The following is a 25,668-nucleotide window of genomic DNA, read 5'->3' as shown; positions in this document are numbered from 1 at the left end:
CAAGAAAAGAGTAACTATCGGAACCAAACAGCAATCCCTCACTAGGACCGCTAGGACGTGGCACTCTCGTCATGTAAGCCTACTTGCAGCGTCTCTGCTTCGTCACCCATTTAATGACGTCACCTGTTCCTAAAATGGTAGTGGTAGAAATGTCGATGTCTGAATTAGCAACATGGCCGAAGCTGCAGTAGAGAGAGCAAACGAGAGATTTTACTGCCATGAGTGCAACAGAGAAGTTTCTCTTAACTTACCAGTAAGTGTTGATTCATTGTGATTTATTCTGAGTTGGTTTTCGATTCATTTCAGCGCTGCGATCACGTGAAAAGTGTCATGAAATGTTCTTGATTTGGAGCCGTTTCGTTTTCACTTTATCAGATAATTCGTCTGTTTAGCCACCAAAATTACGTTGCTTTTGATTATGAGGACTAGCTCATGTTATCTCATAGTAAGATTGTGTACTAAAGAATTCGTTTTTATTGGTGATAACCAATGGTATAAACGAAATGTTTTTATATTTCGTCACTGGCCAGCTTCCGCTATTAAAGGAAAGTAAGAAGATGAACCAACACTGTAAAGCATCCCGCCAAATATGTCTATTCTATCCGATTTCCTACCAGCGTCTAGAATGAAAGAATTTTACTTTAATATGAATTTTATCCCATAGTGGCGGAAAGGGAGACGTCCAGTGAATTATTTTAATTGCTACGGTAAATTAAGTTGCATGTATTAAAGACTTACGTGCTGCTATGGATGTCTTCAGTTACAGCGCTTTCTTTCTTGGCGACAACACAACGCAATCAAAAAATTCATGATAAGCTTATGATGCACATTTGCACTTTTACACTGATGTTTAACTAACAAATATGTAGAAGCTGGCTTCTTGCCTATGATTATGTGTGATATACACTTAACATTCACCAAGAAGTATATTTATAAATTCTTCTCATCCAAGAATAGATTGTAATGAAACAAATGGGTAAATATAACATAGTGACCTTTGCAGACATTTGCATCTTGCTGACAAGAGTTGAAGTGAAATATTAAAGTAAATATTAAGTAAAGTAAAAATTATTATAGTAGTATAGGTCGCTGACTGCTTGGAGTCCATTTTGTGTAGGTAATCGCATGGGGCTGAATAAAGTAAAGGATTATTATCATGTGTGTTTTCAGAAGTTGTGTGTGACTCAGGCAATATCTGCAAATTCTGAAAACACAAGTGATATTAATCCTTAATTTTATGAGGAAACATGTGATTACTTGTTTATGATATAGAGGGCAAAATTTTTGGAAATTCTTCAAGGGGCGAAGCTTAATTTAGCCCGCAGAACGAATATTCCTTACTAAAATCACACAACAAGATCGAACAAACCCTTTCGTTTAGAACAGGATAAGGTTGACAGTTGAGCTTAAAAAAGCCAAAATCTTAATGATAGTCATGAAAATAAAAGAAACAAGCATACACTCATTGAGGCAAGTAAAACATAATTCACCTGTTTACAAGTTTTAAAGCCTTCTGCTGCGATCTGTTGACATGTCAATCCTCAGACATTGATAACACCAAACCAAGGGTCCAAACAAACTTGTAGAGGTGACATACTCTGTGCTCTTTACTCTGGGTTGCTTGTGATTAACCTGCATTTGACAGAAGTGCAACGAAGAAGTTAGTTGGCTGCCATCGATGAATTTCATTGCAAACTCGCCAAGTGTCCAGCTGATGCATGTTTTCTAGTTTTCAATGGAAATAATCTTCTGTTTCCTAAAATTCAGCTTTCAGGTTTTCATTTCTCAAGCCATTACCGGGTTCCATTCTTTTTTCATCAAACAATGGGAAACTGAAATCAAATTCTAAAGCAATGTACAAAAATAAAAATCAAGGGTGTTCTAAACAGGTTACACTGTTGCTATGGTAACCACTTATGACAAGGAAATGACAACAACTTGTTGACCAATGATTGAACATTTGTGTCATATTGCCGTAAGTGTAATAGGAACTAATAAAGAATTGTAGTAATGGCCCATCAAAGTATAAGGACTAAAAAAAGCCTGAAACCATTATCAGCCACCTTAAAATAGGCTTAATATTTAAGAGTAAAAAAGGTATTTCTGATATTCTTTCAGGATTTTACTTGTTCACGATGTCAGGGAGAATTTATTGAACAATTAAGTGACAGGTGAGTTTGTTAATTAACCAAGTAATTATGATAATAAAATGTGCTTTATATGGAACAAGGAAGTGAACAGTGAACATTCCCTTGCAAGAAAAATCTTGAAGACTGCTATAACGTTGACTGCTTCTTTTTTTCTTAAATGCAGCCTCTCTGCCTTCTCAATCCTTTCTCAACATGATACTTTTACAATACAACGCACCAAGCTGTAAATACACGTAAGGTTTTGTTGAAATTATTGTTCGTTTTAACTCTCTTCCAGTGCCGAAGAAGAAGAAAATTTCATTGAAGTTGAAAGAGATCCAGCTGTCCAGTTTGCAGAGGTACCGTATATTATTATTTATTTATTTATTCTTTAACTATTAATATTAATTTGCATAATGAATGTTAATCATGATCACATAATACTTTTCATAGCTCTTGATCAGTAACTAACATTTTACATTATAAGTATATTATAAACAAATATAAACTTTTGAAAACCTCCTTTTTCTTTTGTTTAAGAATTATGGAAGTAAATCTGGAACAAAGGAAAATACAAATCAAACTACAGTTGAAGCTCTCGTAAGCGGACACCCTCGGGACGTGAAAAAAGTGTCCGTAACTGGAGCTGGCCGCTTACAAGAATGGTTCTCGTAAGCGGCCACTAGAAGTGTAGGGGAAAGATGGCCGCTTATGGGAGCTTGCCCAGCTAACAATAACCGGACGGACGTAGATGACGACAAAACAAGCACTAAAATGTGGTCCTGTAATTACTGTAAAATCATTGTCACAAACGGCGATGTGAATTTGATTGATAATAACAAGATACAGAGGTTGTAAGTAGGATTTTCTTTCGGGTGTCCGCTTACGGGAGCTTAAAAACAAAGAAAAAGTTTAAGTCGTGATCTCTGAAAGTGTCCGCGGCCGGTTACGGGTCCGGAATGTCCGCTTACGAGAATGTAAAAATACAGAGTTTGTATGGGAGTTAAAACGGGGTTTCAAACAAGGTGGCCGTAAGTAGAGCTGTCCGCTTACGAGAGTGTCCGTTAAGAGAGCCTCGACTGTAGTTTAAATCATTTTGACCTGAAGTTCATTTTAAATTACAGCATTAATATTAAGAATGATTATGATAATGATAATGATAATAAAACTCTATGTAAATTACAAATTACTTTGTGATAGTGAGTTTTTATTGATAAATGCTCCAGCAACAACAAATTTGTGATGTGCAGGTAACCTGTATGCAGTGCCCTTCAACATGCACTGTTGATTAACTTTGAATTTCTCTTTAATTTCTAGTTGGTTCAGAGAAGTTTGTTAGGAATGACGCCAGGTAACTTGTAACCTTGTGGTATTCTTTTTAATAATGTATTGTAGTGGAGCTCCCTGTGGGGCAGAGCCCCATACCCATAGAAAATTTACAGAACCATGCTTTTGGTTTTTTATGGTCATCGTGGCTAGCGTCCTGGTTTGCAGGCACATGGGCCTAGCGACAATGTCCCCCAAACTTGGTGGCCATACTACAGAAATAGGTTCACAAAATTTGAATCACTGTCAACTTATTTAGGAATTCATATGATAGGATTTATATTTTTTCAGATGAGGGAGGAAGGAGAAGACCTCGTAGACCAAGAACAAGAATAAGCATACGAACCAATCAGAGACCAGGAGAGAGAGGAGATGCAGCAAATGCTACTACTGCTGCAGCAATTGATGTGTAAGTTGTCCTGATTGAAGGCATTTGTGAAGATAATACCTTCAGTAAATGGGTTTCCTTTTCCACATGGAGCTTGTGTGATAAAATCACAAAAATCTCCTGAGATCCTTTTATTAGGTTTCTGAATCCCTTTTGGAGCCAATCTTTTTCCCAAAGGTGTGTTGCTGCAGGTTTTAATGAACCCAGAGCATTTCCAAAAAAAAACAGGATTGTTGAAAGCCACTAGCCATGTAAGCATGACAAACTACTGGCTAACTATTTTTTACCCTTTGCTTTCAAACTCAGCATAAAGACTTATCTTGTTTTCATTTATGGAATTTGTTTGTTTACCAGATGAATTTTTAATAACGCTTATTTGGGAAGTGGGAAGATGTTAGAAAAGATTTCCTCCAAATACATTCCTTTTATACAGACATCAACGTATGGTTATGGAATGCCCCCAAATGAGAGTTTCATTTTCTGCTTTTTTTCACAGAATTCTTCAAAACCTTTTTGGTGGTATAGGACCTCCAGGTATTTTCCTTGTTCCTTGTTTTTTTGTCCTGTAAGGAACTTTTAAATGTTGTGACACAATATGATAACTACAGCGTAATGACTTTTTTGTTTAAATTATTATTTCAGGTAGCACAAGTGAAGATGGCCGTGCAGGGCCTTCAGGAAACGTCGGATTTCCTTTGTAAGTATTTGTGCATGTTGCACTTATACAGTTTTTTTTTTTTGCTTTATACAGCACTTAATACAGCACTAATCAATGCTTAGTGCTGTTTCTCAACTAGCATTGCCACTGTCAACTGTTTACAGAGTATTCTCTTTTGTCCCTCAATACAGTAATTTGCTTCGTCTCCATGGGAACCCTGCTGATTATGTTTGGGGTACAGAAGGATTAGATTCTATAATAACACAGGTAAGTAAGCAGGTAATACTACTTTGAAACCCTGCCCACATAAGTTTATCCATTTTCGATTGAATATGGAGTCTTTGAATTAAAAAAAAGCATCAAAAGTTTTCAATTGATACTTTTGTTTTTGAATCATTTTGATATCCATACTAAAATGCTAAATGTCTGGATTGTGAAGGCACAGATGAATTGGGTGACGTCAGCATTTTAAAAATCAAGATTGTTTTTGCTATCCATACTAAAACAGGAAATTTGCAATCTTAAAAGTATCCATTGTGGAGAGTTGTTAAATCGTTCTGTTTTTGGTGGTTGAAAATGCCAGTCTAAGATTAATTTGGACAGAAGGGGAAACACATCAAAAAGTATGCATTTTAAGGAAGAAGGGTTGTGCCATGCTTGATAGTAGATATGAAAGTTAAAAGAAAACCCTTTCAAACCCAACTGGCTCATAACTTTTGACCCTTGGAATGAAGCAGCTAGGAGTATCACTACTACCCCTGGATGGGATGCTAGTCCATCAAAGTTACTCCCCAGCATTCTGCCAGGTACACCTGGGTGGCGAGAGACACTGTGAGAGAAACGTGTCTTGCCCAAGAACACAACACAATGACCCCTGCCAGGGCTTGAACCCGGGCCACTCAATCCAGAATCCAGCACACTAAACCTTTGGTCACGGTGCCTCCCACATGCTTGAATACAGTCTAGTGTATTAATCTGAAATCTCATTGTTTATCAGCTTTTAAACCAAATGGAAGGTGCTGGGCCTCCTCCTGCAGATGCTGACAAAATAGAAACACTTCCAAAAGTAATAGTCTCACAAGAATTAGTAGGTAAGAACACAGTTGATAGAATTTTGTAACACTGTTAATACCTTGCATTGATGGCTCATGGCAATTCGAATGATGCTAACTGGTACATATATAGAAACAAAATTGGATAAAACATTACAGTCAAATATCCAGATTACTTGTACCTCCACAGCTACCGTTCAATCAGAGTGATGAGCATTATGAAGGGGTCCTTAATGGTCCCTCACAATTTGGCAGTGCTCGGAAAATTAGGCTTCTGTTCAAAATGCTCGCAAAATTTTAGTGGGTGCTTGTTTGCGTGTACATGTCTCGCATATTTTTACAAGTACTCGCATGCTCAGTTTTTGGTAGAGGTAACTTTTTTACATTTGCTTGTTGCTCGCAAGGCTAACTTTTGGCTATGCTCGTGCTTGCAAAGAAAACCCTGTGCTTGGATGCTAACAAAGACTATTCAATACCCCTTAATGAATTTTGCTTGTGACCATGATAATTTTACCTGTTTGATGACAAATTATGTGGTATATAAATTTTGTTTCCTTTCTGTTTAGATGCGCATACAGATTGTGCAGTATGCCAAGATAAGTTGACGTTAGGTGAAGAAGTTAGGCAATTACCCTGTAGACATTTATTTCATTTTGACTGTATACAACCTTGGTTAAAATTGGTAAGTATTATATGTTATACATGTACTGTTGTTGTACGTTTGCCCAGTACTGGTAGATAAGTTCATTCTACTTCACTTACATTGTAACCCTGCAATACTAACTGCATTACTTGAAGGAAGCACAGTAGTATAATATCTGTTGGACTCCAGACTGTGGCATGACACTTAACTCTCACAGTAACAGCGTCATTGGTATAACAAAATGGTATTCTTCATCCTGGCCAAAGTTGCAAAAGTAAATTGTATTGGAACAGAACCCCAGTAAATTGAACCCCCATTATAACGAACACCTCTTCCCAGTCCCTTAGCACTTCGCTATATTTATCAGGGTTTCACTGTACCAGTAGTTTTTTGGTAAAACTTGACAAAAATGCTGGCTGTTTAACTTGCGATGGAAGAACATCCCATCCAGGGAGAGTGACAATACCTTGTAGTCAGTTCATACTACAGAAATCATCATTAAACCTGGCGGTTGTTGGTCACTATTCTCACAAATACTTAGTTCTTTACATTCCTACTGCCACAGGTCCGTAAATTATTCTCTATGGATTTCCTCATCTCATAACTTAGACTTTGGCAGGTACTGACAATTTTATGGCACAAACAAAACTGTATATTTTCCTGTGGTTTCTTGCAGCATGATTCCTGTCCTATTTGCCGTTTGAGCCTCAATAATACCCACACAAGAGTATCATGAAAGTGTCATTCAAGTACATCATTGATTTCATAACGAACACTTATAATGATTTGTTTTAGAACCTCGAGATCTAAGTTATTGAGTGCGTATCATGATAGAGGAAAATGTGGGATACTGTGAATATTTACCACAATATTGTACTTTAGATTGAAAGCTATGTACTTTTTGATGGAGAAATTTTGCGTAAATCATGTTTTCTGCTTTTGTTTGTAATTGAGTGTAAATAAAGAAAAGAAAATAAGTGATTAGAAATAATAACTGGTACCAGTATATGCACTATGCAAAATTAGTGTACATATTGTCCCTTTTTTATATCAAACATAAAATATATTAGGTTAAATAAACAACTTTTCAAATGCTATTTAACAATTAGACTACCAGCCCGAGTTTTCTACGAGCTAATGGTCAACGAGGCGCAGCCGAGTTGACTATCGCTCATAGATAACGAGGGCGAGTAGTCTAATTGTTTTAGTAGAAACTCTGAAGAATTGCAGTCCAAAACTTACAATTTTATGTACTTTTAAGCCAAAAATCAAGAAAAATTCACCCTTAAAAGAGCAACACGCGCACGCGATTGTTTTCTATCGGCGAATAGAAATCAATGGGAGAACCAATCAGATTCGCGGATTTCCAAGAGAACAGGACTGAGTTTCTACTAATTACAGTTAACCACCTATTCTACATAAGCTTGCTGCTTCTAACCATAGTAGCAGAAAGCAAACTATCTGGCAAGTGTTAGTTGAACAACATTAAAAATAGCTTTTAAAGTACCAATCTTGCACAAATACGCTTGTTACCTCAGATCTTCATAATACTGAAGGCAAACTGTCTGGTCAAAAAGTTTTTTGTTGCTGTTTTCTCGCCAAGAAAGTGACAGTGACTTAGGCCCATCAAATATATGGCTCATAAAAAAAATTCCATTTGCTAAATAAAATGATTACAAGAGCTTGCCATCTTGTAGTTGTTGTGTTGGATGAGGATTATAGATAAGGGCTCTGTTGTACAAAGGGTGGATATAAGTTGCTAAACAGCATTCTTGTAGATATTGTACAGGTAGTTGCTTTTGTGGACACTTGAAGATGAATTCCAGTCCGTACTGCGCAATCTCGGCTGCAATGTTTATGTGAGCCCACACGAAGGGAATGTTTACAAGCAAAACTAAAAATTCCGCGACAAACTTACCTTTTACTTCATTATTAACGCCAGATATCCTTGCAGAACAAATAATAACGAGTAGAAGAACCTTGACGCTATTTCAAACCGACGTTTTAGCTCATCAGAACTTCTTGAACGAAACGAACTGTAATGGCGGACTAAAAAACGTCATGTATGCTGTCACCGAAGTGTAACGTTTCAACGAATTCAAAACAAAAACGTAAACAAACCCCGAGTCTGCGCAGTACGGACTGGAAATCATCTTTAAGGTGGCTGGCGATAGTTTAGTCAGAATTAGACATGCCGTCTTTGGTATTCTATTACAGCTATACTAATAATGTCAAAGAACATCTTTTAGCACAAATGTAAACAACATTTACCAATGAACAATTTGAGGTCAGAGTGACATCAAAATCTGTTTCCATGGCAATGTCATATGAGGTTAAAGTTAAACTATTTTGGACATTCCGAAGCTAATAACTCAAAAACTACTCTTTGAAAGTTCTTTTTCATATTTTTCTATTCAATTTTTTTCTATTCGGTTGAATTTTTCTATTCAACCGACAAAAAATTTTGCAATTTTTTAAAGAAATCTGTCAGAGATTCAGAGCTACATTATTTTTGCAGAAATTTAAGGTAGCTCTGAACATTTCTGGCAGAATCTTTGACCACTTTTGTAGTTGCTATGGCAGTGAATTTTGACATCAGTGACTCCAATTTGTTCATTATTCTGAAAGTTAAACCTCAACATTACATGTGTAGCAGGAATAGAATGCCAAAGACGGGAATATCTAAACTATTACGAGCCACCTTAAGTACAGTAAAGGCACTTCATTAGGGGTCTATCATCATATTAATGTATGATTACAAATGCCCTCCAACAACTAAGTTATTCATTAACATTATTGGGTAGCAGTGATTCGAGTACCAAAGACAGAAGGCCCTAACACTTTGTGAGCTGCCTAAATAGGGCTGTTGTGCTTTTTTTTATTAGATTCTGTCACTTACCAGGGTATGGAGTGGTAAAATTGGAGTATATGACATACACTTCACATGTGAATGCTGTAAGTATGCTTAGTCCTATATCACCTGTTGTCCAAACAGAAAAACACAAGCTGGAAAAATGGTGATGGATGGCTCAGTGCACTTACGTGGTTTCACTTGTGCCCCTCAAATTAATTGAAAGGCTTGATGGAAAAAGGGCAGATGTGAGTTTTGGCTAAAAATGAACATTGCCAAAACTCTGTTTCGCAAAAAAATCCAAGTTGAAATAAGTTGAGCTTTGCCAGTTTCATTGTTCTGACAAATGGTTTCTTTTGTTTTTTTGTTTATCAGAAAACTCCTAAAGGTGCCACCAGGAAAACAATTTTTTTGCTTATATCTCAAAAACAAAGGAAAACCAGTGAAAAAATACAGGACAATGTTCAACACACAAAAACAAACCTGATTGTGAATTTTGGAGTTGTTTTGGCAATTTTCAATTTCAGCCAAAAATTGCTACCCCCTTTTTCCACTGAACATTTCAATTATTGCTAGGAATGATAGCTAAAGACAAGGTATTGTTTCGTTGTTTGCTTGGGTGAAAGAGGCAGACTATTAAAGTCATTCACAGGCTAAGTAAAATTACCCAGGACAAAAGTGAAGTAATGTTACAGTGTGAACCAGAAAACCGTAAACACTTCACTCTATCTTGCATCTGTAAATTGGTGCAGAAAACCATTGAATGACAGCTCAAACTGCGAGAAATATAAACAAATGGACAGAGATGGAGACAGTTGGTTATTTTTCGTGAATATTTGTCAACTATTTCCTCTACTTCCTTTTTCAAAGTATAATGGGGCATTTCCACAGTTACGGACGTTACATTCAGAGTCATTTTTAAAACTTTAATCTAGCACAGGCAAAGAATAGAAAGAGGTTGTCCAACGTTACATTGATTATCATGTTTGTGCCTACCAACGCATTAATTGAGTTATAAAAGTTTTCCATTTGACTGGCCTATATGTTAAAATAGGGCAAAATACACACTGTTACGGACGTTACATAAAAAACAACCACATGAGCAAGAGCACTGGTATTAATGGAAAATTCCTGTGAAGTGTCAGGGCTTATTGCATGAACTGCTCCAAATATTTGAAGTATAGTAGTTGTGTGAACCAAAAAGCTTTATTTCATTTAAACTCCCTTTTGCAGTTATACAATGCTATGTGAACTTTAACGTTACGGATGTTACAGCCAATGTTACGGACGTTACACTGTGTGATTTATTATATTATTTTGTATTGTTGGCCACATTTTTTTGGACATAAAAGTTCAAAATGGCTTGTATTTAACATTTTATAAATCAAACTGGTTGGTACTTTATGTTAAAGCTGTGAAATGTCCCAACACAGTATGAAGGACACTACATGCATTTTACGTAAAGTACTCAGCCTTAAACATGAGCATGCTCAAACTATCATAGGCCCACAGACATATACTGGACTCCAGTGGGTATAATCCATTCCTTCTCTAAAACACTGCTTTCTTTGAGAATTCACATATCCAAAATTGCCTTTAACTGTGGCAGAAACAGTCCAAAATCACAAGCTTCAAAAATTGCAACGTCCGTAACGTAACGTCCGTAACAAAGTTTTGTTACCATTTTTTGGAAAATGTTGCAGTTTTTCAGGGACCGCTTTTTACCAAAGTGTTTCTAAAGAATATTTAGCTTTGTGGCAGAAATATCTTTGAAATCTTTTAAATGGTTGTTTCAAGAATGGAAAAAGATTGTGTAAACGTTACGGACGTTACGTAACGTCCGTAACAAAATTTACTTTGTTAATAACTTTTTTTAAAAAAAGTTCAGGGTGAAATTTATATTTTTTATGTATTAACTCCTTCGAGGTATTTCTTCTGATATAACTGTTTGCAGACACAAATCATTTCCAAATTTTATAAAGCAAGCTAAGAAATTTGTCTCTCACCTATTGTTTATTATTAAAAAATAAACACTTACTTTGGAGACCCCCCATGAATGCGTTGCTATCACAAGCAAACTGAAACTTATTTTTCTATGTACTATAACTTGTCAACAATATAGTGCAGGGTATGATTTTATGTCCAATCACTTTTTAAAAATCTGGATTTTTCACATTCTCACATGGAATTGCCCAATGATAGAGTTCACGGTTTTCATGTGCTCACTGTAAGAGTTTAATGTGTTTTTATCAATACTTAACATCCTGAGACTCAGAACCATTCAGAATTTTTATTTGCAGGACAAAACTATTATATGTGAAAATTAACAAATCTCTGAAAGATGCAACCTTACTGTGTTTGAAGTATTTTTCATCCAATTACTAGAATACTTGATAATTAAGTTTCCCAGTGTTTTCATATTGACAGCATTAAAATCAATCTAATCACTGAAAATTTTATTTTACAGGTTGTAGTAAATATTCGATCTATTAACCCTTTCATTTCCAATATGCGATTTAGGATTTTGGCGCTTGCACTGCAAAAAGGTTATGAAAACAATAAACTCCTCACGTTTGGGACTGATTTAAAATAGTCTACATTCTTGCGAAACTTTAACCTTTTAAAGATAGTTCTGAGCTGTAAAGTACTTTGCTCCTTAAATCCAACTGAAATCCATGACATTTCTTGTACTATCCAATGACATGTATTTATTTATTCCGCAACAAAATTGGTGTTATTTTACAATATAAACAGAACTTGTGGAAAATGACTCATATCAGTCGATACACACAGTTTCAATAGCCATTCCAGAAGACTTTTGGTCTGTATTTGACTTGGTCTTTGAGCCTGGTCAACATGGTAGTAATTAAGCCTGGTTTATTACACACTTTTGTGGTGTTTTTGCTTTGAGATTCACTCTCCTTATACAAGTGTGAATTTGCGCTGTTAGAACAGCCTGAATTGTCAGCTGGTTGATGATTGACACAAAGTGATGGGCCAACGTTATCTACCTCCATTGGTGAAGTTGAGTTACAAGGAGAACCAACTGGTTTAATATTTTGGGTGTGGTTTTTAAGTTCTGGACTTGCACCTCTGTTTAGGGCTGGAGACACTGGTCTAGTAAACTGAATGATGCTTGGAGTATTTGTGGGGGGAGCGGTAGGTAGCTTTGTAGTTTCTGTAGATACATCTGAGCTATTTAATCCATCTACCATGAGTAAATTCTCAAGACCAAATTTTGCCAGGATGTGATTGTGGACATACCAACGAAGTCGATCATATCTTCTTTCTTTAGTAGCAATATTCTGTATTCGTTTCTCTAGCTGTCGTTTGGAAATAGGACTTTTTTCGTCAACTTCTTCATCAGTGACATCTCGTCCCAGACATTTAGCTGTCCACTGCTTTCTGAACTGGATCATTATCTTGTTAAGGCCTGCTGTGTTACCATGAACTAACTTAATTAGATCAGGCATGGCTGTGAATTAAATAGTTATTTGTCAGTTATTTGATGAGAAATAGCAACAACTTGACTAACTGCCAATAAAAAGATCACAGCCACATGCTGATTGCTCAGCTATCAAACAGTGCTCTTATTCAAAGAACATGCAGCTGGACTGGGCAAAAAAATTAAAAATTAATCAAAAAATTAAAACGAATTACCGTATTTACTCGAATAAGCGCCGCGGCGCTTATTAAATTTTTCAAGCCTCAAGTGCGGCGCTTATTCGAGGGCGGCGCTTATTTAGAATTTGGACGCCACAAAGAATCTCATCTTGACAGTTACTGAAAAGAGCATCTTGTGATTGTCAGTATTTGTCTCTTGCTGAGACAGAAGTGACGCTAGCTATCGCGCTAAAGTTTGCGGCCTTCACAACATTTACAGAACTACATATTGTAAGAGTGTTGAATAGAAAAGCTAATGGGAGAGCGATAAAACAATCACTCATAACTGCAAAACATTGCTTGTGATGCAAAGAAATGGTTTTGTAGTGCTATTTTTAGTTTAACGGAACTCCTCAAATAACCGCCGTATCGGGACTGCGGCGCTTATTCAGGGGCGGCGCTTATTAACTTTTTTGTCCCAAATGCGGCGGTTATTCGAGGGCGGCGGTTATTCGGGGGCGGCGCTTATTCGAGTAAATACGGTACGTGCATAACATTTTGAGACTGATCCAGTTGTGGGCTTCTTGAATTTTTACCTGTAGCTTAGAGCAATTTTCATTTGACTGTCGATAGTACTGTAAAAACTTGTGTAAAAGCAGAACTACTAAATAAGCCGCATCCCAACTTTCAAGGTTGATTTTCAAAAAAATTTTTAAAAAGCATCGAGGTAAAGAAGTTGGTTGGTATTTGTGATGAGCTTAATATTTTATATGCTGTGTATTTGCTGTGTTAATCAACTCTCAAAATACCTTTTTTAAGTTTCTGTTCCTCCCTTCTCTCCCAATGGATGTTCTTTGCCCATTTCGGTGCGCTCAGGAGTTTTCGTCCGGTTTGGTCAGTCAGTTGGTTACTTGATTACTTGGGTTTCTAACTGAATACTTTGGTTTTTTGATAGTCAATTGAAAAAAATGCTCAATCAGGAAAATACTTATTACCTTCATCTGGAACGTAAAGAGCTCCACTGGTATTTGTACTGCTCGACATTTCAACAGGAACAACCTCATTACTCCTGCTGCTAGAAGCTGATGAAGAACTTTCAACATTTATTGGCCCATCAACAAGTAAGCAGGCAGCAAACTGCTTTAGTGTTAGGTTCAATGTCGCATCATCTAACCACAGGCATCCCAGTGCCACCGGCTTCATTGGTTTGCACTTTCTTTTCATCTCTGCTTCCCAGGCCTTGGCTTTTGCTAGCTGCTGATCCTTTTTATTTTCAGAATTCGTATCCTGTGTAGGAAACAATACTTTCTATCAGTTATAGACTGAGGCCCCATTTAAATGGAAAAAGAATGATCCTAGCACTAGGATCGTCCAAGCTTTCAGTTTACATGTGAAGGGTTGCATTTGGCCCTAATGCTAGAATCATCAGGTATATGAGATGAGGGATGCTCCTAGCCTTAGGACCAAATGCAACCCTTCACATGTATTTAAAGCTAAAAGCATATGGCACTCGGATGATCCTAGCACTAAGATCATTCCATTTTACATTAAAGGAGGATGATCCTAGTGTTAGGATCATCCTCTTTCCATGTAAATAGGCCATATACCTGCAATATACATGTACTTGACTTTTGTCAATTTGCAATATTATTATTATTTGGTTATACTGATACCTTGTTTTCATTTTCTCCACTCTCCTCGTCATCTCCTTCCTCCACCCCCTCGTCATCTGATAAGTAACCATGAGGAACAAAGAACCCATCCTCATCTTCATTATTATCGTCATCACCATCCCCTTCATCTTCTCCCTAAGAACCAAAAATACATTCACATTAGAAAACAATGTAAATGTGACTGCAGGTCACTGTGACATACTAAATACATATTGCACAAATCAAAAGAGCAGAACAGTGGGCTTTTACATTTTTAATGAGAAAAGATCTACGTTAATGCCATGACTTTGGTAGGCTGCAAAACAGTTGGTTTTTTTTTTCTCTAAAGTCATGAAAAAAGCGCTTATGGAAGGCACTTTATCGTCTTGCAAGCCTTAAACATGTCATATTTTCGTCTCTGCCCAGTCTCACTCTTAGTTTGGACAATGACTCTAGACCTGTTATTTGAAGACCAAACAGACCGTTTTGCAGTCTATGACTTTCTATCGCGAATATTATACACACTAAGAGGAAGAACAGATCTTTGTTACTGCAATTGATGGTTCCAACTAATCAAATGAATCAGATTACTTCATTGGGTTTTTTTTGGTGGGGAGATAAATGATCTTGATCATAATCTACAAGTTTACCTCACTGTCTGACAAACTCTCTCCAGGTTCTTCCTCTTCCCATTCGTCATCACTGTCAACCTCATAATCAAGCAAGTCCTAAAAAGCAGACCAGATTTACTCAAAGAACTGTACAGGAGGAAAGAGAACCAGATCCAAACATTTTGAAGTTGCTTTGACATAAACAATAATTTGTGTCACTAACTGATTCTCATTTATCAACCAAGCTTCTCAAACTCATGAACAATTCATCAAGTTAAAACAAAGAAAATCAAAACCGTGAAGGAGGTTTGAATACCCGGTCTTTATCAGCATAAATTTTTACGATTTTTTTCTCCATTTACTCCGTAGTTTTTAATATATATAACTTAACACTCATTAGTGTTTCATTGGCTATATCCAAACAATTAACATCTCAAATTTCGTCAAAAATACAATGTACTCCGCTGCTGATCACATTTTCAACTCTCTTCTCGGTGTTTGGATATCCCGATGAAACACTATCGCTCGTGTTTGATGTATTATTGTGTCAAAATTCTCTGCTGCTAATTACATTTTCAACTCTCTTCTTGGTGTTTGGAAATGTGATGAAACATGGTCTTTCAGGTTTGATGTATGAATGCACTTCTACATCTTAGACAGAAATGACAAGTTTGGTTTTACTATACCGTATCCTTCTTGAATGGGTTCTTTGGAGATATATGATGGCTTTTCTTTCTCATTGTACCATAGTATGCTGGCCTGTAGTTAGTGTGGAACTGAAGAAGCTTGTTTTTCAGGCCCGCAGAGACAGAAACATCATTCTTTTTTTCAATAATTGTGATGCTTGAATTACTGTTCTCGTCATCAACAAGAATAGCTTCCTCAGGCAACTTCTCATCTGAATCACATTTGGGTTGTTCTTCAATGGGGGTCAGTCTTCTTTTTGTGTATTTAGGTATTGGTTTTCTGCCTTCCAGCTCTCTCAGATATGACTTGTAATCATCCTGCAAAGAATGAACTCATTACTTTCAGTACCTGTACATGAATACAATAATTCACTTTTTGTACACCATGGCCCAAGAAACGACAACAGGCTCATCCTGTTTGAAATTTTACAACTACATGTCTACATACTAAATTTTGCATTCAAAATTTAGATGGTTTGAGTCATGTTTGTGTTTGTAAACCAGTCATACTGTTACAAATTACAAAGCTTTTTGATTTATTAATTGACTTCAAGCATGAGATGCATACCTGGAGTTGTAGTCCTTCATCTAAGAGTTTTTTTGTTTCAAGAGATAAGTGCCTGCGTATCACTGGTGCAAGGCTCATTCCTGTTTTGACCTCAAATTGTTTGAATCGAGTACTAGCCTCTATGGGGGCGGATCTGAAACAACAACAAATAAGAATACTTATTATACCCTGCTGTCCCAATCCAGTGTCCCAGATAACAGAGGGGTCTTACGTCAAAAGTCCAACAAGATGAGTACCGGGTAAGTTACTTTACAAATCAATAGGAACTTTTAATGATTTCCTGGGTGCAGTGGGAAATGGTCATTTAAATTCCTTGAAATCTTGCCTTAAAAACTTTTCTGAACCCCTGCAATCCTGCAGAAAACCCATAGCCTAATTTAACACCAGGTGCTGCACATTTGTGGCAAAAGGATGAAAGTAGCCAGAAAGTGTTTAACCTAATCTTTTTGACAAAGTACATGTTACAAACAGTGTATGGTACATGTAAAACTTACATTACCTTAGGTGTTAAAGTAGAAGTCTTTGTAAAAAAGTTTACAAAAGTTTCTTTAGTCTTTTGTCGCTTTCTTTCCTAATATGAAGAGAAATTAATTACAGCAATCATTATATAAGACAAACATTTTAAATAGTCAGGGAGGAACAAGTAACAGATAGTACTAATTATTTGGAAGTCTTCTGGTGTAATTAGCTACAGGTTACACAAAAGTTTAAATCCTCTAGTTCTGAGACATTTTTTACAGCTGATTCTATGTTACTGTTAATAGCTAAATTGAGTCTGAAATTCAGCATACCTGTTCTTCCTCTATGTTCCTTTTTTCTGCTTCTCGTTTTCTTTTTTCTTCTACTTTTGCACTAAAACCAAACAAAGAAGTGTGAGTCTTTGATAACAAAAATCACCCAGTGCAGTCACCCATTCCCACACCCAGTTCACTCCAATTATTAATTTTTTGGTCCCATATCGGAACAAGTTTTCCTTTAGCCTTGCTCAAGCAACTCCCCTCACTACTGTGTAATACTATAATAGGGACTGGCTGGTCACAGGGAAGTCCCTCACACCCGGCACCCACCTCTAGCAAGGTTGGTCAATGCAAATTATTTGTTGTCCAAATATTATAGTTTTTACATTCTACACTCTTAAAAATGCAATAACAAACTTACTTTTTTTCTTCCTCTCGTTTTCGTTTTTCTTCATCTCTCTTTTCTTTCTTTTCAAGTCGTTCTTTTTCCTCCTTCTCCTTCTTTTCCACTCTCTCTTTCTCTTTTCTTTCTCTTTCAGCCTGCTTTTCTTGTCTTTCCTGGTCACGTTTTCTTTTGGCTTCTAGTCTCTCCCTTTCCTTGACAGCCTTTGCCTCCTGTTTTTCTTTCAATTTCTCTTCTTTTAATCTTTGCTTTTCCTGTCTTTCTTTTTCCTAAAATTAAAGTGCAATAAAGTTTTACTTGAAATGTTTATACATTGTAATTTTCTTTTCAACATAAAATGTGTCATAACAGTTGTATTTAGGTGTAAAATTTTTACCCGTTCTTCCTTTCTCTTTAGCTTTTCAGCACTTTTTAGAACTGGAGTTCTTCTTTGATCCTGATTAAAGAAAAACAAAGTAAATAACAATAAAAAAATGAACATGTACTTTTATTATTATGCTTCCTTTTCTACAAAGTTGGACTCGTCCTTGTATCAGCACATGTGCGAGAAGACAACAAAATGTATAAGCGGAAATGTTGTTATTGGCAGCTCAGCACATGTGCTGAGTTACCAGGCTGATACAAATGGTCATAACTTTTGAAATACTGAAAATGTACATTTGATTTAATTTGAATTTTTTAGCAAATAAAGGACTACACTTTCCGGCTAATGTAGAGAAGAGTTATCAGCTAGGTCCCGAAATTGAAATATCGCTTCAGTCTAATTCAAGGCCATTTTTCAACCTTTGTTCGATGCCAATCAGTAGTGATTATTATATCCTTGATTTCGCATTTCCAGATAAATCGAGGGAAAAGTTGCTACTTTCTTACAAAACTAGAAATGTTTATGAACAAATTTATATAAAAATTGTCAGTGTTCGATGCGAATGAAATATTTGACAGGGGCTCGAAAAATGCCTATTTTCCTAATTTTTCAGACGTTGCAGTGGGCCCAAAAGGGCAAAATATATAATGGCTCCTAACGCGGCCAGAACATCATTTTGAATCAAACCAAATCTGTTTTAGTTTTAGCCTTAGTAAAGTCTTTTAGTTGCCAGAGTTTCAGGCAAAATTATTTTTTGACGCGAATTTGAGTGGGTGTTTTCAAGAAAGACAGCCTCTTAATTTTGATAGAACTTGTCATCCGTGGCATGTGACTTTCAGCATTCCACAAAAAATGATCTTCACTGTCTATCAATTTTGCCCTGAAAGGATTCAAAATGTCTTCTCACAATTAAGCACATGCAAATTTCCATCCCTGCCAAGGGCTAAAGCACTGTGCATTTAGCTTTTACTTACCGTTAATTTATTAGTGGTGTTAACCTTTGCTGGTGGAGATTGATCTATAATCATTAATTCCTCTTCATTGTGAGAAGAGGAATTAGATTCTGGTGAGGAAACACTGTCTGCATCCTTTGTTCCACTTGTTGTATCCTCATCATTCTCTAAACCCAAATTCTTGCAAACTTTAGATGGGTCAGTGGTAGTCTGTGGCTTAACTGAATTCTCCTTTGCATCAGGAGGTGAAGGTGCTCCAGTTACAAGACCTCCACTGGCTTGAGGCTTCTTATCACAAGACTCTGATGACTTGCTTTCAGAGTTACTGCTACTGACAATACTATTTTTAGTGGAAACTGAAGTTTTGAAAGGTCCAGGAGAAGTCAATGAAGATGAAGTTAAAACTGAAAAGGGTAGCACAGCTGGAAAAGAAAAAAGAAACTGAATGAATTTCAATCATAATACTTTCATGTGGGTTGTAATAACTGTTTTATTTTTCTTACAACAATGCCTTTGCAACGATATTTTTACTTACAATTTTCATGTCTTACCCTCTGGACTGTATGTGTTATGAATATCTAATGTATGTCAAGTTACTTGATATACATAAATTTGTTGACCTTTGTATGATTGCCTTTGTTGTCCATTTGTAGTCTACATGTAATAGCTATTGATTCAGGCTACTGCCAATAATGCATAGTAACATATTACCAGCTTCTCCTCTCCTAGGGGTTGCTAACAATGGGGATATGTTGGAAATACAGGGTTGCAAATAACAGTCAGTTATTGGACGTTGGCAGACCAGCATTTGCTCATGTCCGGCGAAATCCCAAGTGTGGTCAGACATGATGTCCGGACAATTTTTTGATGGTAAATCATTTTATGGCAATGATGAATAAAAATCTGCCCGACCACAATTTTGTTTTGTCCAACCAGGATGGTGTCTTAGTAGGACATATGTCCTTTAGGGTGAAAAAAAAAATATTTTTTAGCCCTGAAATAGAGTGTGTTTGTGGCGGCCATGTTGGAGGAGTGAAACAATAAAAGATATTTGCATAAAAATGAATTTTTTTCCCAAAGGAAAATCATTCTATTGTTTCACTCCTCCAATATGGCCACCATGAACACAATCTATACAATCTTCACAAGTTAGAAGGGAAAAAATTAGCCTGTCACAAGTTAAAAGGATAGGGGAAAGGGAGTGTGAAGAATAAATAAATTGTGCAGTCCCAGAAAATATACACTGCCGCCCAATATTGAAAAGTCAAAGTTTTGAAAGCAAAGTATGAAACGAAACCAGGAGTTTTCAGAGGGGTGAGAGGGGTGAGAGGGGAGGGGAGGGGGTGTAGGTGCAAACAAGCAACATAAAATTGAAGATTAAGAGGGATGGTCTGTGAAAAAGGGGACTTTCCTATACCTAAGGAAATTTATAAAATTACTTTACCCTTCCATCAATCCCTCTGTTTGCCAAGAGTTTAACCCTAGAGGATTGCTGGTGATTTGTGCATAATTGGCTACATGCACAAATATAGGCAAGATTTCCGCACAGCCCCATACATTAATTATGCATACAATTTTCTGACTGACTCGTTCTTTTCACGATTGCCATTTGTGTATAGTGTTAGTATGAAATGGTTGCATACATAATTAATGTATGGGGCTGTTCGGAAATCTTTCCAAAATATATATTGCACCTATGAATGTTAAGACTGAGAGAGGACAGGGTGGGGAGGGTGAAACTAGGTATAGGCAGAGCATTTTTGAATCTAGCTGTTTTATTTTTCAAATACCCAACTAAGGGAAATTTGTGGAGATTCAAAACAGTCACTAAACTTCATTAAATTTTGTTAGAGTCTAAACTATAAAAATGGTCAAAAGTCCCTATTATGTGCAGATAATTTATGTAAATCCCTGCCTATGGCTGGCCTCCCCCCCCCCCCCCTTCCCAACTTAACATTAATAAGTGCTCTATTGCACAAACATATAGCAACATAAGTTTTATATTTTATAACAAAGCTCACACTATTTTGAGCTTTTGAAATTCCATGACTTTCCATGACCTTTTTCATGACTTTTCAAAAGTTTTCCATGGCCTACATTTGACCTTAAATTTTAACTTTGCTGTGCAATAGGCACTCAAATTTTACCGTGATAATGGTTAGTATTATTTGAGGGCAGAATAGTTTAACTCTTTTTTGTTATGTCCCCGTATTAGTAGGGGAGTTTTTCCCCAGCTAGGTGGTTGATGACATTCTTAATAATTTCTAAAAAACAAAGCATTGTTCTCACATGGACTAATATTTCCTGCAGACAGTGTTGTTTTCTACTGACCTTGTTTAAGTCTCTTGCACGGTGGACTGTCGCAGTCATCTCTCTCAGAATCCTTAGCACAAGCTGTAAAAAGTAACATAAATGAATAAACAATGCAACGATAAGTAAAAAGATCAGCTGAAGCCTAAATAAAGTTGCCCTCATTAAATAATTCGAGAGCTGACAAAATTTGAAGCACACCAAATCTAACCTTCGCTTCTCGTTTCGCTTTCAACGCGTGGTTCCGAAGATTCGCCTGGATTCCTCATAGCTTTAAGACCCAAAACCTAATTTTAACACCTAATAGAACATTAAGAAACTAAAGAAAGGAAAAGAAACGGGCGAGAAAAGAGAAAACAAACGATTTCAAGCCAAGAACCTCAACATTTGCGAGCTTGAAATAAGCGCGTTCTTCAAAATTGGCGGGAATTGCTTGATTTGATGCATTCTGGGAATGTTTTTGACCTACAGGATCTGGAACCCAGAATATATTTAAGGGAAAATACATGAAGTATCCAGCGCTCGATTTCAGCGGTCGAGGCGATTTGTATAAAACTTCGTTTGAGCCCTCTCAAGTTTCGTGAAACATCTCCTAATTTCCTCCACTTTTTACGAATGTTATAATTGAAAATTAGTGCTTTGATTGGTTGAAGATGAATGCTCCCGAATCATTTGAGCCGTTCCTTTTGTTGGATGGAGAAAAGAAGTGAGTATAAATTGAATAAGTTCCACATGTACAAGCGCCTGCAAAGTTTGCTACATGGTAAAAAGGGGTTTCTACTTTTGTCTGGGACTAATGGCAATGTTCCTTCTCGACAAATACAATTGTTTTTGAAATGGTTGACTCTTAAGGCATGCTTGGCAAGAAATATATGTGAATTTAGAAAAGAATCAGTTTTAAAATTCCAAGCGTAAACAAAAGCTAATTTATTTTTAACAAAGACACAGTCGGCAGATCAAGAGATGCCAACCTAAAGAAATCAAATCCAGGGCATCCTCAATTTTATGGCTGGCGTATCCAATCGAACAAAATCTAACCAAAAATCAATCAAACCCAATTGAACTCCAATCGTTCAATCAGGTTCGGTATAAATCAAACAAAATCAAACCTTCATAATTTTTCTTGTGAGTTCGATTTTCAAACCAATCGAACACAATCAAACTCGATCCACTTAGGTTTTGCTTGTAATCCATCTTTTGATAAGTTAATCCTACAGGACTAATCAGCGGGACAGTACGCCGTATGGAATGTCCACGAGTTTGTCAATCGAACGTTGGATTGAGTGCTATTGTCAACTGTTCGGTAATCGAAGGTTGATTTTCGTTGATTGAGGACTGTTCGGTAATAACATTCCAACATTCGATTTGGTTCAAAAGACCCCAATTTATTTTGAGTTCGATTATGTTAAATTACGGTATACCAAACCCAATCGAACAATTAGTGTTCGATTACTGAACCTTTCGATTGGATACGCTGGGTTTATGTGAAGGTACCTCTTCTTGACCCTCTCCAAACTAGCTGTTGACGTTTGTTGATGCTGTCATAAAAATTTAATACTTATATACATCACAAACTCCCACCAAAATTGCCCAAGAATCAGCCAATTATCAGCCAAAGCAAGTGGCATGGGAAACTACATTTCCTCAATATTCAGGAGATTTTACAACCTCTCCGATAGCCTTTTCTAGGCAGCAAGGGAAAAGGGTGGTGGGGGAGGGGAGGTCTCTTTCCTTCCCGGATCCCTCATGTTCCAGCTTTCACATTGATTTCGCCCGGCTGTTTTTGTTCTCCACTGTACCAATGAATACATATTGAGTGCCTGGAACAGGCTACCCCTCTGGGAGACATTGGAAAGTTGGTGTATACAGTTTGTAAGAAGTCAGGGAAAATCTGATATATTCACCTAGGAGAATGTTAAAAATACAAGTTAAGTGTTTCTGTTTCAAGCTTTAGGCTGAAACGGCTACTGACCAATGGGTATTTCATTTTCAGGATCACTATAACTAAGGATACAAAAGTTCCAAATGCAGCTCATTTTGTTGTGAATAAGGAGGATCACACATTAGGAAATCTTTTGAGAGCGTAAGTGAACAACCCGGGGGGGGACTCCCATATTAAAGGGACGGGGATGCTCGTCGGTTTTGGCCCCTAAAGAGACACTGGGCGTGGCTCGCTGCCCCTAAAAGATACCAAAACTGGGACTAATATTTCTTCGCAACCCTAAACGGCTGCGGCTAAAATATTGTCATTTTCGTGTATTTTCCCCACACCCTATGGACCCAAAGTCCGAAACCCCTAGCGAGACGACGAGCATCCCCGTCACTCCATATGGGGTCCCCCCCCCGGGGTGAACAATAACTTCAAACTGAAAGCGTCTTGATTTCACAGCCAATGCCACTTACCTTTCTTGTAAAAATAATAAAGATCATAAAAAAGGAAAACCTCTTAGACCTTAAGTAAACAAGTTTAAATATAGAGATCACCCTTTCTCTCTGCAAGAGAGGAATATTTTACTTTAGGTTTGACTCTGGAACAGGGTCAATTTTTCCCCAGAAATTATCCTGATTAAATCTATTCACTATTTTGTATACTTATGAAACTCTGCTCCCACAGATGAAGCTAAGTGAGTGCTTTGTGATATCTGCTACTTTTTGTGGTATTCAACAAGCAGGCCATTTCCATTTCCATTTTGTATATACTCTGGAACAGGGTACCTATTTTTGCAATATTTATCTGGAAAAGGGTTACAAATTCATCTTTTTTTCTCTAGAACAAATCTAGAGTCTCAGAAACACAGCAGCACACTGCTGCAGTAAATTTTCAGGTGTAAGTTGTTTTGCTAAATTTATCATATTAATTTGATATTCCAATAGGCAGCTGTTACGAGATCCACAGGTAATATTTGCTGGTTATAAAGTTCCTCATCCCCTTGAGCACAAGTTTGTCCTACGAGTACAGACCACACCTGATTACAGTCCTCAAGAGGCATTCACAAATGCCATCACAGATCTGATCAGTGAGGTGTCGCTTCTGGAGGAACGATGCAAGGTTTGTTTGTTTCTCTAGTTTTTTCTTTTATTGAAAAAGCTTAAAGGAACTTGGTCAGCCATGCCTTTGTTTTTGATTACATACATGTTTCGGGGTTATGTTTTATGCGGAGCGTGTCTTAACAAAAGAGATCACTGTGAAACTGCTAAAGGTGGTTAAAACAGACTTCCAGTAACACAACTGACAGCGATGCAATAAGATTTCAATTGGCTGTAAAATTTTCATAATTTTAAAATGGCATAGAAAACGGCTGAGGCTGACTAGGGTCCTTTAAAACGAGATGGTATTTCTTGAACCATTAAGGCACAAGTTTTAGCACTTTTCTAAACTGTTTGACTTCTACCTGTGGGTGTGGAGAAATAAAAATTTCAATTTAAAATAACATCTTTTTGTGGTTGCATAATCCTATTAGGGCATACATTTGTACTTGGATATGTTATCACATACCGGTACATTGCACTATTCTCATATTGTTTTGTTTTCTCTTTTCCTCATTATAGGCTGCTGTGAGAGACAAACAAGAAGGTATAGAGTAAAGACTAAAGCTGGTTGATTGGTTGACATCTGTTGGAGAATGATGCAATGAAAACAATAGCTTTTTACCATGGCCTGTTTAAGGCCGCCTTCCATCTTGAGTGTGCTGGTGTACCATATATTTATACAGCTGTAGATACAATGTATCATGACCAACTTTATCTTTGCTTAAAAATTTTTACGAACTCTATAATATATAGTACATTTTACTCTATACCTTCTTGCTGGTTATTAAGTTCCTCATCCCCTTGAACACAAGTTTGTCCTATGAGTACAGGCCACACCTGATAACAGCCCTTAAGAGGCATTCACAAATGCCATCATGGATCTGATTATCATTCTGAACATTCTGAACATTATCTTGTGGAAATCCCAGAGTTCTAACAGAAACAGTTACATAGCAAAATCAGTGGATTGGATGTAATACATCAAACACAAAGTGTTTCATCACATGTTTCTTTATTGGTCTCAGAAAGATGTTAGAATATGTGAACTTGTGTTAACATTTTTATTGAGGCAAAAAAAATCACATTCACTTGAGCACAGGATCATTGGGTTGTAGACGTTGTAGGGTGGGGTGGGGGATGGGTTATGGGGGCACTGCTAGCAAAATTGTTGAAATGATTGCAAAAAATTTGATATCTAGATTCTGGAAATTCTTGAAAAAAGTAAGAGTTGAAGAACAAATTTAGTTCTGAATATTTTTCCCAACTAGAATTATGAAACCTGTATGCATGCAGGGCTTTTACATGCAGTGGAACAGGCAAAAATGATCTCTTATGAGAAAAATAAGGCTGGGGATGACTACCGGTAGTTCTTTTTTATCTCTCTCTATATTACCCTTTCCAAGATATCAATTTGTTACCACTTTCTTCTGTCCACAAACAAAGGGCCTAGCACAGGCTACACTTAGGCATTTATCAGTTAAACCAACACAGTTATTAACAAGAACCAAACCAGTCATAGTTTGAAGCAAAAAGCTTTTAATGTAAACTACATGTAAATAAAGTAAAACTTACAATTCTGTATTTGTTTAAATTTAATAGTTACAGCTTGTTTATGTTGGTTACTTTTTCACTTAAACTTAAAACATAATATTTTCTGATATTTTCGATTTAATCCCTTACAGTTAAATTACTGATTATTTTTAT

At 36.8% G+C, this 25,668-nt stretch overlaps 4 protein-coding genes across 4 annotated transcripts in view; 3 read left to right on the top strand and 1 right to left on the bottom strand.

Annotated features, from left to right (window-relative positions):
• Positions 1-106: 106 nt before the first annotated feature.
• Positions 107-7,190, top strand: LOC144651858 (E3 ubiquitin-protein ligase RNF126-B-like). The gene is made up of 11 exons (XM_078511910.1): positions 107-253; positions 2,119-2,171; positions 2,428-2,488; positions 3,447-3,480; positions 3,747-3,864; positions 4,340-4,377; positions 4,486-4,540; positions 4,693-4,768; positions 5,499-5,592; positions 6,120-6,235; positions 6,873-7,190. Exons 1-11 carry the CDS (start codon positions 173-175, stop codon positions 6,930-6,932), a joined length of 786 nt encoding a protein of 261 aa, XP_078368036.1. The 5' UTR covers positions 107-172; the 3' UTR covers positions 6,933-7,190.
• Positions 7,191-8,042: 852 nt separating this feature from the next.
• LOC144651836 (uncharacterized) overlaps positions 8,043-25,668 on the top strand; it is a 34,589-nt gene continuing 16,963 nt past the window's right edge. Inside the window, exon 1 of the mRNA XM_078511865.1 lies at positions 8,043-8,356. Within this exon, the coding sequence (XP_078367991.1) occupies positions 8,262-8,356 (95 nt within the window). The 5' untranslated portion in view covers positions 8,043-8,261. The remainder of the gene's footprint in view (positions 8,357-25,668) is intronic.
• Positions 11,601-21,351, bottom strand: LOC144651533 (uncharacterized). The gene is made up of 13 exons (XM_078511499.1): positions 21,146-21,351; positions 20,956-21,018; positions 18,646-19,046; positions 17,684-17,743; positions 17,326-17,576; positions 16,959-17,019; positions 16,667-16,738; positions 16,168-16,299; positions 15,600-15,917; positions 14,953-15,030; positions 14,324-14,458; positions 13,646-13,937; positions 11,601-12,522 (listed from the first exon to the last, which is right to left on the bottom strand). The coding sequence occupies exons 1-13, from the start codon at positions 21,201-21,203 to the stop codon at positions 11,843-11,845; spliced, it is 2,601 nt and encodes an 866-aa protein (XP_078367625.1). The 5' UTR covers positions 21,204-21,351; the 3' UTR covers positions 11,601-11,842.
• Positions 21,463-25,541, top strand: LOC144651551 (DNA-directed RNA polymerase II subunit RPB11-a-like). Its single transcript, XM_078511520.1, has 4 exons — positions 21,463-21,640; positions 22,928-23,017; positions 23,809-23,983; positions 24,484-25,541. Exons 1-4 carry the CDS (start codon positions 21,588-21,590, stop codon positions 24,517-24,519), a joined length of 354 nt encoding a protein of 117 aa, XP_078367646.1. The 5' UTR covers positions 21,463-21,587; the 3' UTR covers positions 24,520-25,541.

The sequence above is a fragment of the Oculina patagonica genome, chromosome 1 (assembly GCF_052425735.1).
Source record: "Oculina patagonica isolate OP01 chromosome 1, crgOcupat, whole genome shotgun sequence".
Classification (NCBI taxonomy): domain Eukaryota; kingdom Metazoa; phylum Cnidaria; class Anthozoa; order Scleractinia; family Oculinidae; genus Oculina; species Oculina patagonica.
The sequence above is the reverse complement of the archived record's forward strand: the minus strand, read 5'-3'. Positions and strand labels throughout refer to the sequence as shown.